Source organism: Triturus cristatus, chromosome 7, assembly GCF_964204655.1.
Source record: "Triturus cristatus chromosome 7, aTriCri1.1, whole genome shotgun sequence".
NCBI classification, from domain to species: domain Eukaryota; kingdom Metazoa; phylum Chordata; class Amphibia; order Caudata; family Salamandridae; genus Triturus; species Triturus cristatus.
This window is the reverse complement of record NC_140590.1, coordinates 1,263,501,371-1,263,519,223: the sequence shown is the minus strand read 5'-3', so window position 1 is coordinate 1,263,519,223 and position 17,853 is coordinate 1,263,501,371. Positions and strand designations below refer to the sequence as shown.

The 17,853-nt window shown below is 47.7% G+C and overlaps 1 protein-coding gene across 1 annotated transcript in view; it reads left to right on the top strand.

Moving 5' to 3' along the window:
- Positions 1 to 17,853, top strand: part of LOC146811781 (serine/threonine-protein kinase NLK2-like) — a 312,019-nt gene that overhangs the window by 56,313 nt on the left and 237,853 nt on the right. The window contains exon 2 of the mRNA XM_085618770.1: positions 9,767 to 9,896. Within this exon, the coding sequence (XP_085474896.1) occupies positions 9,767 to 9,896 (130 nt within the window). The remainder of the gene's footprint in view (positions 1 to 9,766; positions 9,897 to 17,853) is intronic.

The following is a 17,853-nucleotide window of genomic DNA, read 5'->3' as shown; positions in this document are numbered from 1 at the left end:
CGAACTGACATATCTACGAGTCCTATGCCTTACACTCACCGAATCTAATACGCAACACCAGGCTGTACCAACGTCCTAGCATTAACATCACTTCGAAAGAGAGGAACTCACGCTCGACCCACATCAAACCCCCCCCCCCCCCCCCCCCCCCCAATTTTTTCATTTTAATTTGCATTTAATAATGCTGTTCTACATTTTTGTATATTAATGTTCTTCATTATGTCGACCTAATGAATATGCATCTAAAAGTATGCCCGCCGGCCGCTGCATGTTGGCGGCTCCGGTTGTAATGTTACTTTACAAAATCAATAAAAATTATTCAAACAGAAAAGCTGTTTTCACTACAGCAGGATTGGCTTTTCCTTAGCAAACGATTGGGATATAAAAAGTTTAATAAATATTATCTCCACCTAGGAAACTGCTACAAATTAATATTTTCAATTATTTGTTACAAGCCAAATTCACTGAAGTCGATTTGTAAGAAATATTTTGAAAAGATGACTTTTAAAAAGTTACCTTTTCCATGCCTGAAGTCCCAGGAAGTTAAATCTACATTTTGTGCTTCCTCGTCTGCCAGCCAGTAAATAGCATTTCATAGGCGTGAATGAGGTATGAACTTGTTTCCAGGACGAAGACAAAAGGTCCTGGCTGTGGGGAGGTGGTATTGTTCCCATAACAGGATGGCCTGTTGTGAGAAAACTGGGTTCTGTTGCAATAACTCTCCACTTTGTGCCTGGCTTTTGATGTAACTTTGACTGTAGAGTACTGGGTCTCGGCTGTCCAGGTTCCCTGTACCAGTGTTCTGTCCCTAAAAACATACCCACTATTGGTACTTCTGCCCCCCTGTGAGTCCCTAGTAAGTGGTACCTAAGGGCTGGATGGTGAAGAGGGTTCCCTGGGACCATGCCACTAACCATGCAGCTGCCATGGCCCTGTGAGAAGAAAGATGACCACGTCGACATGGCACCCTGCCTGTGTGCCATGCCAGCTAGCACTGACTTAATATATACGTAGGTCATCCCTCTAGCAGGGCTTACCAGCCCTAAGGCAGGGTGCATTATATCCCAGGTGTATTAGGGTGCATTCCCTAATATTGTAAGTGCCAGGGAAGTAATAGAAAGTACATGGGCTGGGAACTTGACAACTAGAGTTCCACAGCACCATGATGGCTTCACTGAACCCAGGAGTGTTTGGTACCACAACAACTCCGTGAAGTAAATCCACACTGATGCCAGTGTGAGATTTATGAAAACCTGCCGACCCTGATGTGGGCACTGAGTGACTTTAGGCAGACTTCCACACACAGACATGTTTCTGGACCCCTGGGTGGAGAGCCTCTGCTCTCTGGGACCAGAAACAATGCAAATCCTGGGCAGAGGTGTCAAAACTCCTCCACCAGGATGGGCCAGTTCTCGAAGGGGAAGCTTCAAAGCCCTACCTCCTTTGTAATGCGACACCCAGCCTCTGCTGCTAGCGGCAGGTGGTAGCCCTCATTTTACACCCCCACTTTGGGTGGAGAAACCACCGGGAAAACTTAAAAAGGTTAGGAGGTGTGCCCACCTTCGCCAACTCCACCCCTCTGGTGGAGGAGGCGAGGTTTAAGCACGCTTTTCAGTCCCCTCTATGTTGAAGAGGAGGGGACCCTTCAATCTAGGCTAGGTCTATGCCCCCTCCCGCATGAGGGTGGCACAATAGTGGGTGTAGTCTCTCCAAGTAAGGTGCCCATTGGCCTTACCTACTACTCCTCTAAAACGCCCCCTAAATTTAGGAGGCTTCCTCAGACCTAGAAACTAGATCTGCAACGAAATAAAAAAGAAGACTCCCTGCAGCAGAAGCCTGGAGGTGAAAACTGCCTTGGCCGGAGCACTACCTGACTTTCTACACTTTCAAAGACACTGCAAACTGTCTTTCAACCAGCGACATCTGAAACCCCTGGGAGGACTGCTGCCTTCAACAAAGACTCCAATCTCCCATGGACATTGGGCCTGTCCAGACAAAACCTACTTCAAAGACTCCGTATCCAGGCGGGTCAGTGCCTCCTGCCCACTATGCACCTGACGCCCATGGCCCGAGTCTGAGTGGCTCACCTGTGCAGTGAAGCCTCCGCAGTGATTCTGACTTAGTGTCCAGCGTTGGCTGACTGCTCCTGACCTCCACGACGACACCTGCAGTGTGAATCCAGAGCCTCCTCTCCCAACCGAGACCAGCTCAGTAAGAAGACTCCGACGTCGAAAAGCACCCCTACACCCAAAGCCCTTGGGCCTCGGTGAGCTGAACAGACTGTTCCCCTACGACCCCCTACATCCCAGCTTATATCTGCTGTTGTTGGTCTTCCTCCTGCAACCTCCAGTGCCACGCCTACAGCCTCTGTTCCGAAAGAGAATCCCCATTGAAAAGCATTGGGTGCCAGACGTTGAAATTGCACCCAGCCGCCTCTATTCCGCTGGTAGTGTATGTTTGGTGCTGCTTTGTGCCCCCCCCGTGCTTGACCTAACCCCCAAAGCGTAGCCCCTGCAACCTATCTACTTACCTGCAAGCAGTGTGGCTCCAAGCACCCCCGTCTCAAAAGGAAAGCATTGATCCAAACTCTGATTTAGACCTCTGCACCCAGCTGCCCCTGTGCCACTGGTGGTGCAGTTTTGGTTCTCACCTGATGTCTGGCCATTGCTGTCTTTTGGCTCTGAAGATTGGGAAGTCGATACTTACCTGTTTAACCGCAATATTATTTTCCCCATAGGATAACATTGGGCTGTGCTAAAACGTTTCTAAGTGTTGATTTTTCAAAGTGAAAAGTATTTTTAATTAAAAACCTTTCTTACCTGATTACGAAGACCTGGGTCTTAAAATAAAGCACAAAGTATAATTTTCTAAAATTGGTCTGGATCTCCTCCTTGAGTCATGTGTCCATTATTGTGCACTGTTGTGCAACTAATGTCTTACCCTGTGTGTGAGGCCCAAGTTTGCTCGCCCAAACTACCACTAATGAGGCCCTTTGGGTTTTACATTGAGCCCTGTACACGTTTGGGGAACCCTGGACTCTGTGCACCTAGTGATATCATATAAAGAGCCAGCTCCTTACACCTGTGATATGGGCCCAACGACTCAATTAACTTAAGAGGCCTACCCTGTCACAAGCAGGACACACACTGCACAGACACACACTAAACCGATAGGAGCCCAATTTTGGTGTGGCCAAAGACTTGAAAATTGTTAACCTGTGGAACCTTATCAACCCCATTGGTTAGGGCTTCACCAGGAGTCATTCCCACCCACTAGCTCATGTCAGACATAAATTGGCATCTCCAGGCACTCACTTCAGAACATTGTGTCTGTGGAAGATCCGAAGAGGAGAGCCTCGAAGACTGGACTTGCTCTCACTCTTGTACACAGAGAAAATAAGTAGCCTCCAAGGGACAAAAGGCTGACCTCTTGTTAAAGATACAGGCACACAACATACTACATATACTTTTTCTTAGAACTGCTCAGCTGACCAGTGGCACCTGGACTGGACCCTCCTTTTGGCCTCTGCTTGCCACCCTATGAGTCTCTAAGTGCGCCCTTCTCCCCCCACCCCCAAGGTCCTGGTGGTATAAGGGGGCTTTGGAAGTGTACTGCTGTGGGGGATTTGGACCTTAAAGACGTAAGTCTGAAGGTAAAATCTTTGAACCAAGCAGATCTGGTTAGTGTATCTGAACCGTGCTTCATCGTGGTCTGGGTCAAATTATGTCTAGATCCTGTTCTACTGCGACCATTGACTGTCATGGGCACTTTGTGCTTCTTTGTGCTATTTCTATTAAAAACTTTACAGAGTCATATCTCCAACTCCTCTTATTGGAATGTTGTCATTTTGGTATCACTTTATTATTATTTGTTTTTTAATGCCATCTTCATTGGAATGTTATCAACAATACAGCGGATATTTTAGTGCATACAATCCTTTCAGGAACATCATTACAAGCAGTAAGTAACAAGAGCCCCATATCCTTGTACACAATAGTTGTAATCAGGATATGCTTGTTCCACAAAGCCAACAAACATTTCAAACTATGAGCCAGTTCAAATTGGAGACGTGAAGAATAAGAGAGTGGAAAAGACATTCAACATAGTTGTGGTGCGTAGGCCGCCCCTTGCATCTGCTTACGTATGGCAGGCCCTGCGTCATTTCTGAACGACTGGCATAAAATGAAGCATTGTCACGCTCACAACATGCTCCTAGCATGTGAGGAATGGGGGGGGGGGCGATGGATCTTCACACCTATGAACCAGTTCAGATGAGTTATTACAGTGCATTAGTGCTCAGTCTGATTAGATGAAACGGTCCTGTGGTGTCTAATTGACTGTCCCAATCTGCAGGGATGGGCCGCTTCTGCAGTCCGCATGCTTATTCCCGCCGGAGCACTATAGCTTCGACCTTACCCTACTTAATGTTGCTGTCTGCCAATGCCCCTCCCCTGGCAGCCTTCCAGTGCATAACGATCAATCTATGTGCCATTAGCAGTGCCAAGTCAATGAAACAGTTCATGGCCCCGCCAGCCCTTCAGCTCTATAAACCCAAGCACACCACTAATCACACAGTTGAGGTCTTTTCTGCACTTTATTCTGGCAAGTGTGTCCTGGACCCCCAACCACATTTTTCTAGCCAGTGGGCAGCTCCAGAACATGTCCGCTCCAGTCTCACTGCAGCACAGGCAGTTTGATATAGACCCAGGCAAGATTTTGAAGGGCCTTACTGGGGTGAGGTATGCTCTGTGTTGGATGTTGTGCTGTATGTACTGGAAGCAAGCTTTACGGGAGACCTTCCTTGGGCATAATAGAACTCTGTTCCACTCCTTCTGGGTCAACCCAAGGCCTATGTCAACCTCCCTAGTCCTCTAAGGAGTCCTATGATGTGTGAGAGCGGGCCCTACTCATCCAGGTTATTAGTCGACAACCACCTCCCAAAGTGCGCGTTGTTTGCAGGAGTGATTGTGGGTTGGGCTCCGTGTCGGTTATACTCCACAATCTCCCTAATTTGACTAACAACCCTCGGTAGGCTAAGAAGTGGCCTGTCGAAGTCCATTTCGCCACTTATACTCTCAAAAGGGATGAGGGCTCCATCTTGGACCATATCAGCCATGGTCCTCACTTTCACCGACTCCCAGAGCGTCTTCTCCTCTCCGCCGATCAGCTCTCTGAATGATCGTACGGAGCTCAATCAGACCCCTGGGCATATTGAGGCATGCTCAGAATGAGGTGCAGGCTCCTCCTAAATCTATCATAGGCTTCCCTCAACAAACCACCAAACGGTGTGGGGCATCCCCTGAGGGAGAAACACTTCCTGCCCCATCCGCTGTGCTGTGCGTTCGGGGACCAATTCAAACTCCTCAATGGGACTTCCTGCGAGTAGGCCATTGCAATTGTGCCGCCAGGTAGTAATGCTTAAAGTTTGTGGCGCCAAGCCCACATTTCTTCCCTGGAAGTTGTAACTTGGCTACGGCTACCCTTTGTCTACCCTTGTTTCAGAAAAAGCCACCAAGCATCACATGCAGCATGGGGAATGTGCTACTGGGAATGCTTACTTGCAAATTATGACATGGGAGCATCACCATTGTTGATGGGGACACCCTCCCTGTACCGAAAGTGGAAAGAGCACCAAAATGCGATCTGTGGGTGGGTGGGTGGGTGGGTGGGGAGAGGCGACCGTCTTCATGAGGTTTCCATCAATGAGATCTCAAGCCGTGTGGTAAACGTTGGTGCCTAGATAGCAGAAGGTGCTGGACTCCCTGCGGAGGGAATGTGTGCCCATCTAACTCGCTGTGGGGGGGCAATCTGGGTGAACATGAAACAAACAAGTTCCAAGCCAGTTTACCCTGAGCCCTGAAGCTGATCGGTCTGTGGCTAGAATATCTGATATCTTGGCGATGCCCATCCAGACACCTCTAATGTAGATTAGAACGTCATCATCAAATAATGAGACTACATACGTTGCCCCCCCCCGCCCCCTCCATGGTATGCCCCTGGCTTGTCTTGCCAGATCCTCTGTGCTAATGGATCCATCCCCAGAGCAAACAGAAGGGGAGATAGAGGACATCCCTGTCGTGTGACCCTACTAAAGGGAGGAGGGGCCAAGATATTTTGCCCAATTTTCACCTGTGGTGTGGGCTGTGTATAGGAGTATTGTGAGACGTTGTAACCTACATCTAATGCCCATCGAGTCCAGTGTCACAAATGTTTCCCCAGTCCACCGCATCGTATTATTTTTCTAGGTCTAATATCACACATGCTGGAAAAGGCCAGGCGTCGAGCGTTGTTAATCTATATTTTATAAAACCAGTTGATCAGAGTGGACTAGGTTCAAGAGATGCTTGAGGAGCTGCACAGCTATAGTCTTAATCAAAATTTTAGTTGTCACTGCCCAACATCGGCAGTAGTCCGTATGAAGATATCTTCAGTGGGACACATCCTGGCTTCGGGAGTGAGACCAGCAGTGCTTTGCGAATGGTGGAGGGCAGCTGCCCCACTGTGAGGGCAGTGGCATACATCTCTTAACAGTTTGGGCCTAATTCTACCTCATGCATTTTATAAAACTCGATAAGCAGCCTATCCAATCCTGGTGTTTTGCACATGGGAGTGTCCCGAGTCACCCCTTGGATCATGCAGCTCATGTGGCGATGAGTAGTAGGCATATTTCCTAGTTTCCGGTTGTTACGTGCCCCAATTATCAAACAGGGACCAGTACACAAGCAATTGACACAGTTAAGACGCAGCGCCCACCACAGTGGAGGCAGGCAGTGAGGGTGTGAACAGTCTAGCTGTGGGTCTAGCACACAATTGAAATCTCCCCCTATAAGCCAGGATAAATGGGACCATCTAGTCAACTGTTGGGAAAGCTGCTCTTGGCTGGAACGCACTGCCTTTGGCTTTACGCAGCATTCAGGATTCCCGGACTTTCAAGAAAAAGCTGAAAACTTTCTTGTTCTAATTCTGAGCTATGATCCTTTCAGGTTTCGCGGCGGTACACTCTGGAGTAGCTGAGCGCGCTACAAATGCATGTAACAATAACAGAACAGAGAGAATGGCCAGAAACTGCTGCGGATCTACATGCAGGGCATAAACACTCCCCAGCATGATTGGCCTGCCATCTAGTTGTCCTTCTACAAAGATCACGCCCCATAGGTATATTTTGACCATTGTACTCTTGAAGGTAATAGAGGGCCTAACTCGTATAAGCGCTCCCCTGGCATAGCCTGAGTGTTTTGTACTTAAACACTGGCCTCTCCATTGTTTTTGTAGACACAGAACCTTGGTTATGTGCATTTCTTCGAAGACAACCCGCTTAATATACTGTTGCACTGCATGTCCCTTATGCGCTGTCCCCAACCTTTGGACAGGCTATTTCAAGATCCATAACCTAGCCATGTTTTAGCCACAGTCCAGTAGGGCCAGGCGGGGTGGGGAGGGGGGGACGGGGGGGGGGGACAGGTGACGTGGCTTAATCATCCACGGATATGGGGCTGTGTAATAGGACTTGTGTTCGACTGTCGCTAACCATGCTGTATGGCTCAATAAAAACTAAGAACAAAACTCCCAGGGCGGCACAGTAACATCAAACAGTTCAAGCAAGTAACTCCCATTCTCACCCCCAGGGACCTCCAGTCTGTTCACTGCATGTGTGGTGTAACCATTAAGGAGATTAGCCGAGGTAGCACTCTGCTCAGAGGCACTCGACCCGGTCTTTAAAGGCACCTCTTCTGGATCGTTCAGTGGTTGAGAGAGTCTTTCCGCCACATGTTGATGGCTGCCGAAAGCGCATGCATTTCTTCTCGACTGGGCATCACTGTTCCACCACTCCCATGTTGGTGGCACTTCGTCCTCGGCGGGCAGCCACTGACCTCTGGCGTGGTTTCTGTGTGCTCGGCTCTGAGTTCTCATACCAGTGCCTCTCCACCCAGTCCCAGGTATCTGCAAGGTCCGTGAAAACATAGCTGGCATGTTTCGCTATAACCTCTATTGAGCCAGAAACGGCAGGGAGACAGTGGGACCAGCCGATTTGTAGTTTCTTGCCCCTTAAGAAAGAAGCTCTGCGACGTTGGACCGCTAGTGTGTAATCCGGGAACAAAAATATACAGACCTTGTCGTAAGTGAGGGGTCTGGTGGTGCGATCTGCTTACGGGATAGCTATGGCACTCGGGGGTGGGCAGTCTCTCTTGGCCTAGGTAGCTACTGCATTTTCCTGATAATACCTTTTCCAGGTGGCTTGTGGGGGAGCACCGTGCAGCCCTGCTCATTCTCTATTACGGATGCTTTGCTTCTACTGAAGGCGTGGGCAGTGGGGGTGGAGGGATACACCAGGAGGGGCGATAGCCTTCAGCCCTCATTGATGTTCGCCTCCAGTTCCGCCTGCGTGGGCAAGTATTGGACCGGTGTCTGGCCCATCCACTCTCCTTTTCTGGGACTTCTTCCTCAGCCCGACTCACCTTCTGTGAACCTGAGCAGGCAGGGGCAAAGCACCTCTCCCTCACCAGTGGTCCGCGGTGTAGGTCTTTCAGTCCCCAGGCTCTTGTGGGCTGACGCACACCATCCTAGGCAGCTCCTCCGGTCAGGGCTTCAGTGTTCACAAGTCCCACAGATCTCACAGGCCCCCACATCTTGTCTTTAGCAGCGCCCCCACCACTCCACCATGTTCAGTGGGTGGACTGGATTAAGAGTCTCCCAGTGAAGCGATGTTAAATCTCATTCGCCATCTTACCGTGGCTGGCCACTCCTCTTCTTTATTACAATTTTCTTTATTTTTCTAAGCTATTTTGGGATTTTTATTATTTTGCATTTCGACTTTATTACTGTTTTAGCACAGCATAAATACTTTTCAAATTGCCTTCATGTTAAGCCTGTCTGCTCTGTCCCATTGCTACCAAGGGGTTAAGCGCCTGTTCGTTTAGTGAATTTAGTCATTCACCCTGACACAGACTGTGGTAATTACTTGAGGTGGGTATGTACTCTCCTCAATTAAAAGCCAATTTCTTTCACACACCTTTCTAGCAAAAAAGTGGTGTTGTCCTAGAAAAAGAATAGAATCAAAAACCTACTTTCTTATCGAAGTGTTTCTCCGCTTCCATCATCCATTTGAGAAACACTGCATTACAATTTACTACATTAGTGTTCATCTAAAAATCGAGTAGCACATACTGTGGCCAGTTTAGAGAAGGATTATCGAATTTTGACTATATTGAAACAAGTGTTGTGGTCGGACTAGAAATCTTATGTAGTTCTTATGCTGCAAAGTTAGTGTGCAAGAAAGATGCACTGATTACTTACAAATTTCATCTCGGTATAAAAGAATAAACTCATAGAGCGATTGGGAAAACCTGTCACCCATATGTTTCAATAATGCTGTATTAATGGTCAGATGTTGGTGCATAGAAACTCCCAGTACCTACAACTGCACAAAACTGTCCTCATCTGTTGTCCATTTGAATATCATGAGTAGGGAGGGACCTTGAAAAGCTGCCTCCGTTACTCAGTAACGCACTGAAGTAATAGATTTATAGAAGCTCGACTGAGCCTGTCCTATATGGGAACATGTTTTGCTGCTCACCTTATGGGTTGGAAGAGGGCGAGGTGAGGTGGTTGTCGGCATGTGGGGTGGGTTCTGCGGGGTTCACTTTCTGACTGTGGTAGGACATGAAACCCCAATAAGTTAACATGTGTTCTTCACTTCCTACTTATCAATCACTACTGTGGGTTAGTGAGTCCTGGGATCTTGACTGTGTCGTCTCTTCTTTTCCAGGTCAGTGACGGACCCCCGAGATGGAAAACGGGTAGCTCTTAAGAAGATGCCCAATGTCTTCCAGAACCTGGTGTCGTGCAAACGGGTCTTCAGGGAACTTCAGATGCTTTGCTACTTCAAGCATGAAAATGTGAGTGAGGATTTCCATTTCTGTGGCAAAACAGCTTTTGACCATGTTTGAAATGTATGAATAGATCTTCTATTTCGGATAATATTGTTTACAGCTTCTTTTTTGCTTGTAGTTCACAAACTTTTTACTCGTCTTTAAAGTGCCTGTTTTCTAAAATAGTCCGGTTTATGGGCATAGATGCTATAGATTTGAATTTGACGCATATTCCTGTGGCACATATACAAAAACATCCTTTCAGTGGTATGTTTTATTTTTTCTGAGAATGGCTGTTTTACTGTTTAATATGATGGACTTAGTGTTAAACTGACTTGATGGAAACAGCTCAAGGATGTAATCGGTGAATGAGTCCTATTTTGTCCAGTGGATGTGCTCCTCTTTGCTTGAATTGCTGTTCTCTGTCAGCCTGATTCGAGCTGTCAGCCAAGGTGTATCTTAACTTTTCTGCACTCTGATAATGCATTTGAACTCTGCTTGGGAGTCCTGGTTTGTAGGTTTCTTAATTAAATACTGCTAGCTCTTTATTTATTTTGGGGTACTATACTAGAAACAATATCACTTTATCCATGACCAACACTGGTCTGAGGAAATCCCCTACCGTTCGTTGATTCCTGGTATTTTTTTGCAGATAAATATATTCTAATGCAAACATACAACTGATGCAGAAAAGCCTCAAGAAAACATTTGTCACGTGGAAATGAAATCTCATCTTGTAAGTTCTCCACACCGGCATCTAAAATCTCAATGATCAAAAATTGAAGCCAGAGGGTTGATTTTAACAAAAAAAAAAAGAAATGCAGAACAGTTCTAATATTTATACACCTTCATACCCATATAATATTTGTCTACCACAGGCTTTCAAGTGTTTTTTTCATTATATGGAACTGACCTGCATGTGAAGCCAAGGCTGGAGTGTTCCTATATACCATACAAAGATCTGTCCAATACATTACTTAACAAACTGTAGAGTGCAGACCCAATTGATGAGATTGAACGTAAAAATAAAAAAAAACCTACATTGAGCAAACCTTTACATAGTAGCTTTAGCTACTATTAGAATATGGAGCAAACCACGTTCTTTTGTGCTGTTTGGCCATTCATTTAGTGCATAACTACCATTGACGTGATGCCATGAAAAAATAATAGATAATCATCAAATTGCCCATAGACTCTTGTTCTGCCTAGGAAAATATAAAAAACATTTGCAATGCAATAGGTCTTGCATTTACAAGAGTTTGAGCTATTGGTATTTACAATGCCAATAGCTTAAACTCTCGCAAACACAAGACCTATTGCTTTGCAAATATTTTTTGTATTAAAGCTCCCCATGCTGCGCTTTCACGTTAATGGAGGCTGCACCCCTTTCCTCAGACAAGCTGCGGGTGAAGAACCAGGGCCTTATGGGCCTGGCGGCGCAGAGCACGCCTTAATCTCCTGAGTTCACCTGCTTTGTTGAACAGAGACACAGGACATTCTGTTGAGCGTAGAAGATCAGGTTTATTAGCTGCAGCCAAGTACAGTTGTCCCAGAAGTACACTCAGTATGTTCTTAGGAGACTGCCACTTTGCTCCGTGGCGCACAAACTTTTATAGCACATAGATTCACCAAGAACACTCCCAATGCATACATGGTTATCCAATGAGAAGAGTTTGAAAACAAGATATAACCAATGAGAACAGTTTGAAAATGAGATATCAAGTAACCCAAATAAACCTCTCTTCCAACTGTTTTTGTCACCCCTCTCCACAAGTTAATCAGTGGTAGTGTCTACAACTCAACCTGCAGGTGGCAGGACATTTGTATGCTTTGGAGGACAGTTGTGAAATGAGAGAATACAAGTAGAGAATAGCGAAGGCCAAAAGATAAGATCAAGTCAGGAAAGAATGGTGTGAACCGACAGACAGTTAGTTGAGACAGGGTTTAGTCAAACCAGACGAGGATTAGTGGACTCAGCCAGTCCCTGACATCAGTCTCGTAAACCGAGGCAGAAGGTTATTTGACACGTCGCAGTAAGATCAGCAGAAAAACTTCGTTCATTGTGCTGCCTGAGTGAGGGCAACACAAAATGGCGGTGGAACACAACTGAATACAAGCGAGATCGAAAATCGAATTTCCTCAGGGGGCATGACCGACATTAAAGTGAAACCGCGGCATGGGGGCTTTGATCAAAATAAAGCATCTGTTTTTCAAGTTGACAAACGCTTTTTAGGTCTCGCCTGACCCAGCGCTTGCGCTGGTCTGGCGAGACTTTAAGGAAGGGCTTCAAAAAATGCTACCGCTGGCCACAGCTTGCAGTGCATGTGCGCTTGAGCAGAGGCGCCATATGCCTCCAGTGATCCAGGTTGTTCCGGATGATTCCTCTGATGAGGATCCAGATGTTGGCAACACGACTAATCAGTGTGTTCAGTGGGAGGACTATGTCATTCTGGATCCGGCTTTACCGACTCCTGATCCGGTGGATTCTCCCCCCGCAGATATTGGGGGTTTCCACAAGCTGATGGAAAGAGCCTCCAGTCGCTTCCAGCTTCCTATGCCGTTGGCCCCAGCGGAATGCTTCCTGTATGATTTTAAGGAGCCCTACAGGAAAGTTGTTCGTTCGATTCCCATTGTTGGCCATCTTTGGGACGAGGGTTTGAAGGCTATGAGGAACCCGGCTGTGGTGATTCCGGTTTTGCCGCGCCTGGAGAAGAAATACAAGGTGCCTGAGGACAGTCCAGCGTCCTTGATTGGTCAGCCGAAGCCGGATTCAATAATATCCCAGGCTGCGCAGCGCAAGTCGCGTAACCCTTCGGCGCCACTCACCACCCCTCCGGATAAAGAAGGCAGGCGCCTTGATAATGCGGGGAAACGTTTCTCCTCTATGGCCAGTCTTTTGGTAAGGGCAGCTAATGCATTGGCGATCCTTGGCCGGTACGATCGCCAAATGTGGTGCGACCTTTTGCCTTACTTGGACCAACTGCCATCGGAGGCCAAGACGGAGGCCAGGAAAATTCTTCAGGAGGGGGAGGCTATGTCGGCGGAAGTGATTGACTGCGCCATGGACATCGCCACTACCGCTTTCCGTGCACTGGCAGGTGCGGCGGTTCTTCGTCGGCAGGGCTGGCTCCGGGCGACTTGGTTCAGACCGGAGGTTCAGAACAAGATCTTGGACCTCCCGTTTGATGGGGAGGCATTGTTTGGGAAACACGTCGATGATGCCCTCCAGGACATTAAAAAAGATACAGAAACGGCGAGGTCTCTCGGCACTCTCCAATATCGTAAAGTGCCTTTCCGTGGGGCCAGAGGGAAGAGTACCATGTCCTACAGAGGCTCGTACCAACAACAGAGGTACTCTTCTTATGGTTCAACACCTGTCGTATCGCCCGCAGTACCAACAACGACAAGGCCAGTCCTCGTCTTTCTCTCGCTCCACCACTAGAGGGAAACAGGGTCGTGACTCCTCCAAGAGACAATAGCGGCGTTCTGGCTCTGCCTACTGTACCCTCCTCTCCGTTGACACCTGTGGGAGGCAGGGTATCCCATTACCTCCACAACTGGGCCCAGATAACATCGGACCGTTGGGTCCTCAACATCATTCGAGATGGTCATACGCTGGAATTTCTTCATATGCCACCTTCCAAGCCCCCTGTCGCCATGCCTTCAAAACATCTGCGTCTTTTAAGGCTCGAAGTACATCAGATGCTCCTCAAGAGAGCAGTGGAACCGGTTCCCCTGTCTCAGAGGGGGGACGGTTTCTACTCCAGGTTCTTCCTGGTCAAGAAGACGCCGGAGAAATGGCGACACATTTTAGATCTCAGGGAGCTCAACACCTATCTCATCTGTAAATCCTTTCGGATGGTGTCTCTCCAGGATATCTTGCGTCTCCTCAACCCGGGAGATTTCATGGCCACTCTCGATCTCGAGGATGCGTATTTTCACATCCCTATTCATCCGGCTCACAGGAGGTTTCTACGCTTCACAGTAGCCAAGAGCCACTTCCAATTCAGGGTTTTACCCTTTAGACTTCGTTCTGCCCCGAGGATCTTTACCAAGGTGCTGGCACCGGTAGCAGCTTTCCTCAGGAAGCAGCATTATCAAATCTTCCCCTACCTGGACGACTGGTTGCTGAAGGCTCCGTCCAGGCTCATAGCGGAGGAAACTGTCGGGGCGTGTACAGCTCTGTTCACAAATCTGGGTCTGACACTCAACAGAGAGAAGTCGTCGCTCTGCCCATCCAAGAGGGCAAGGTTCCTAGGGGCTATCTTGGACACGTCTTTCAACAAGGCTTCCCCAACTGTCGAGCGGCAAGACAAGCTGAAATCTTTGGCACATCTATTGAGAAGAAGGTGTCTGTCAGTACGCCGTTACAAATCCCTGCTAGGCGTGATCTCTTCATGCATCCCTCTGATACCCCATTGCAGATTACGGATGCGATCTCTTCAAGAACAACTAGACATGCAGTGGCAACAAGTTCACGGCTCTTTCGACGACAAGGTGGAGATTACGGCGGCAATGAGGGACGCCGCCTTGTGGTGGACACAGGAGGAGAATTTGTCCCGCAGTCTATCCTTCGCTCCTCATGTTGTCACAACAGATGCCTCCCTGGAAGGATGGGGTGCGGTGCTTCAGGACTTGCAGGTCAGCGGGCATTGGTTACCCAAGCATCGCCTCCTTCATATCAACCTCCTGGAACTCAGAGCGATCCGCCTGGCTCTATAAGCATTTCTGCCGCGGTTGCAGGGTTCCGCGGTTCTCGTCCGCACGGACAACACCACGGCCATGCATTACATCAACAAAGAAGGGGGCACCAGGTCTCTTCCGTTGTCACAGGAGGCCCAGAGGATTTGGGAATGGGCGATCCTTCACGGCATATCTCTCACAGCGGAACACCTTCCAGGGGTCCTCAACGAAAAGGCGGACAGGCTCAGCAGGCTTTCTTCCATCAGCCACGAGTGGGAACTGAACCAGATGGTCTTGGAGGACATTTTTCGCCAGTGGGGAAAACCTTTGATAGATCTTTTCGCCACCCCGGAAAACTGGAAATGCCGGTATTACGCAAGCAAAGGTCACCATCGCGGATCACTGGGGAATGCGCTTTTGATAGCTTGGTCAAGCGCATTTGTGTACGCTTTTCCCCCCATTCCGCTAATACCGAGGATACTCACGAAGATCAAGGCGGAACCTTGCAGAATGATCTTAATAGCCCCAGCATGGCCGAGGCAGTTTTGGTTCACGGAGCTTCACCTTCTTTCTCTGGTTCCTCCTCGTCCTCTGCGAACGATTCCGGATCTTCTCACAATGTCCCAGGGCCAGATCTGGCATCCGGATCCTCGTTCCTTGCACCTCTCAGCATGGCTCCTGAGCAGCGAGAGTTCCTAGATCTTCCTCTCTCGCACAAAATAAGGGATGTTCTCTCTCAGGCTAGAGCCCCTTCCACTAACAAGACTTACCGTCTCAAATGGAAGCGCTTTTGCATCTGGTGCCATCAGCAAGGTGTGGATCCCTTTTTGTCTCAGCCTCATCAGGTTCTTCCTTATTTCCTGTCCTTGGCTAAGGCAGGTTTGGCTCATTCCTCAATCAAGGTGCACTTGGCTGCAGTTTCTCGCTTCAGACGTACTGCCTCTGGACCGTCTCTTTGGTCTTCTAGAATTGTCAAGCAATTTCTCAAGGGACTGTTTAGAGTTTATCCTCCCGTGAGGCCTCCACCTCCCACATGGCATTTGAACTTGGTTCTCACCCAGCTGGTGAAGCCTCCTTTTGAACCGGTTCATCGAGTGGATCTGAAGTTCCTCTCATGGAAACTAGCACTCTTTCTTGCTCTCACGTCGGCACGGCGTATTGGGGAATGGCAAGCTCTGACAATTCAGTCACCTTTCCCCCAATTCAAAAGTAATACTGTCATTCTACGGACTAATCCAAAGTTCATCCCAAAGGTGCCTTCAGACTCATTTAAATGAGCCGGTGATTCTCAAGGTTTTCTTTCCTCAACCGTCTACACTGGCGGAAAGGGCACTTCATTCGCTGGATGTGCAGCGGTGCTTGAAGTTTTATCTGGACCGTACTAAAACCTTTAGAAAATCTTCGCAACTGTTCGTTGCATTCAGTGCTCCCCGCAAAGGGTTACCCCTGTCCAAGCAGGGTATTGTTAGATGGATCTCCAGTGCTATTCAATTCTGTCATGCTGCAGCGGACAAGCCGCTAGGTGGCAGAATTAGAGCACACTCGACTAGGTCCATGGCTTCTTCTACCGCTCTCTTTGCAGGGGTCCAGATTAAAGACATCTGCAGAGCTGCGACTTGGAGCAGCGTGCACACCTTTACAATACATTACTGTCTGGAGACCTTGGCGCAGGAAGACTCGGCTGTGGGCCAGGCAGTCCTGAGGAACCTCTTCCATTGAGTGGTGAGCTTTCCTTTCTTCCCTCCTTCCTTTGTATGGTTCTTGCACATTTTGCTATGTACTGTTCTTATGTGATTGCATGGTACTTGTATGTTGCAAAAAAAAAAAAAAAACACAAGGCAAAGTACGGTGATGTATAATAATACACAATGAGATGTCTCGGAGAGGCAAAATGTGTTTCTTACTGCTAGCTACTCTGATACACGCTATGGGAATCTAAAAGTTCCAATACGTAGTAAGAAACAAGTTACTTACCTGTAACTTTGGTTCTCCAGTATTGGTAACTTTCATAGATTCCCATGCGCCCACCCTCCTCCCCTGGGAAAGCTCAGCCCTCGCAAGGTTTGGTTGTACTGTTAAACAATGGCTACGAAAATCTGAGGCTCTGAGGTTCTCTCAGGAAGGTTCTGTGGGGTGAGGCTAATCTGATTGGTTGTTGCTTTATTTTGGTCTCTTTTACAAAAAGAGGTAGATATGCTACAAAAGGGAATGAGGCCTAGGCCTTTTTTCTTTCTCTTTTGTACCTACTGCTATGTTATTTTGGATACCGAGACTCCCATTTCGACGACGGGGAATGATACAAGCTATGGGAATCTATGAAAGTTACCAATACTGGAGAACCAAAGTTACAGGTAAATAACTTGTTTCTTCATGTGCGTCACTCCACCTTCAGTGCTGCTCCCTTTCTTGCGTACTACCTTCCCCTCCTCTTGCCTTTGTTTACTTTACACACTCCCACCCTGTTGCTAGCCAATCCACTCTGTCTTTATTCATAAGAGGGTCTAGCAGCAAATAGAAGTCGCCCACATGATTTTTAAGCGTATGTCAATGTATGTTCCGTCTTCTTCTTCGATGTTTGCTTCAGGGCTGCCTTGAAGTATGTTTTGTGGTCTCATGATGCTGCACCCAGATCTGTATTACAAGAGCATTAATGGAAACGTAATGACAATGACACCACATCATTCTCATGCACTGATGCAGAGCAGTGCTTGGTTTGTAGTGCTGTAAGGTCCTGTGTTGGGGCATTCAGTATTATCCAAATGTTTCAGCCTCTGCACACCCTGCCAAGGCATAGGCGCTTGATTATCCTGGTGGTGTTAGAGTCCCACCAGTGTTTTACTGGGAGACAGCTACAGTATGCCCATCAGAATCCCCCTTCAACTTCAGCCCGCCCTCTCCTGTGTGGCCACCAAACTCTTTTTATTGTGCTATTTTTGCTTTTCTCTGTTCTCTTATTTGCAGCACTAAAGTCGCTGCACTGTTTATTTGCCATCCCCTTACTGTGCATTTCTTTATGTATTTGTTTTAGATAATACTTTGTAGGGTTGTAGTTTGGAACTGGAACCTAGGCAGTCATCAGAACACTGCAAATTAGTGAAACTAAATCACAAAAGAGAAGAGTATCTGAAATCAGGAAATACTCTATTCTGTACCTTCAGAAATGCAATTAGAAAAATAAGAGCCCCCACTAATTCCAAGCATTAGAACAACTACAGAAAAGCTTTTGAGCCGACAAATCCCCAGACCAGGGAATTATTCCCCACTGATATTCAGACTGTCGTGCCCACTTTGCCTACGGTTT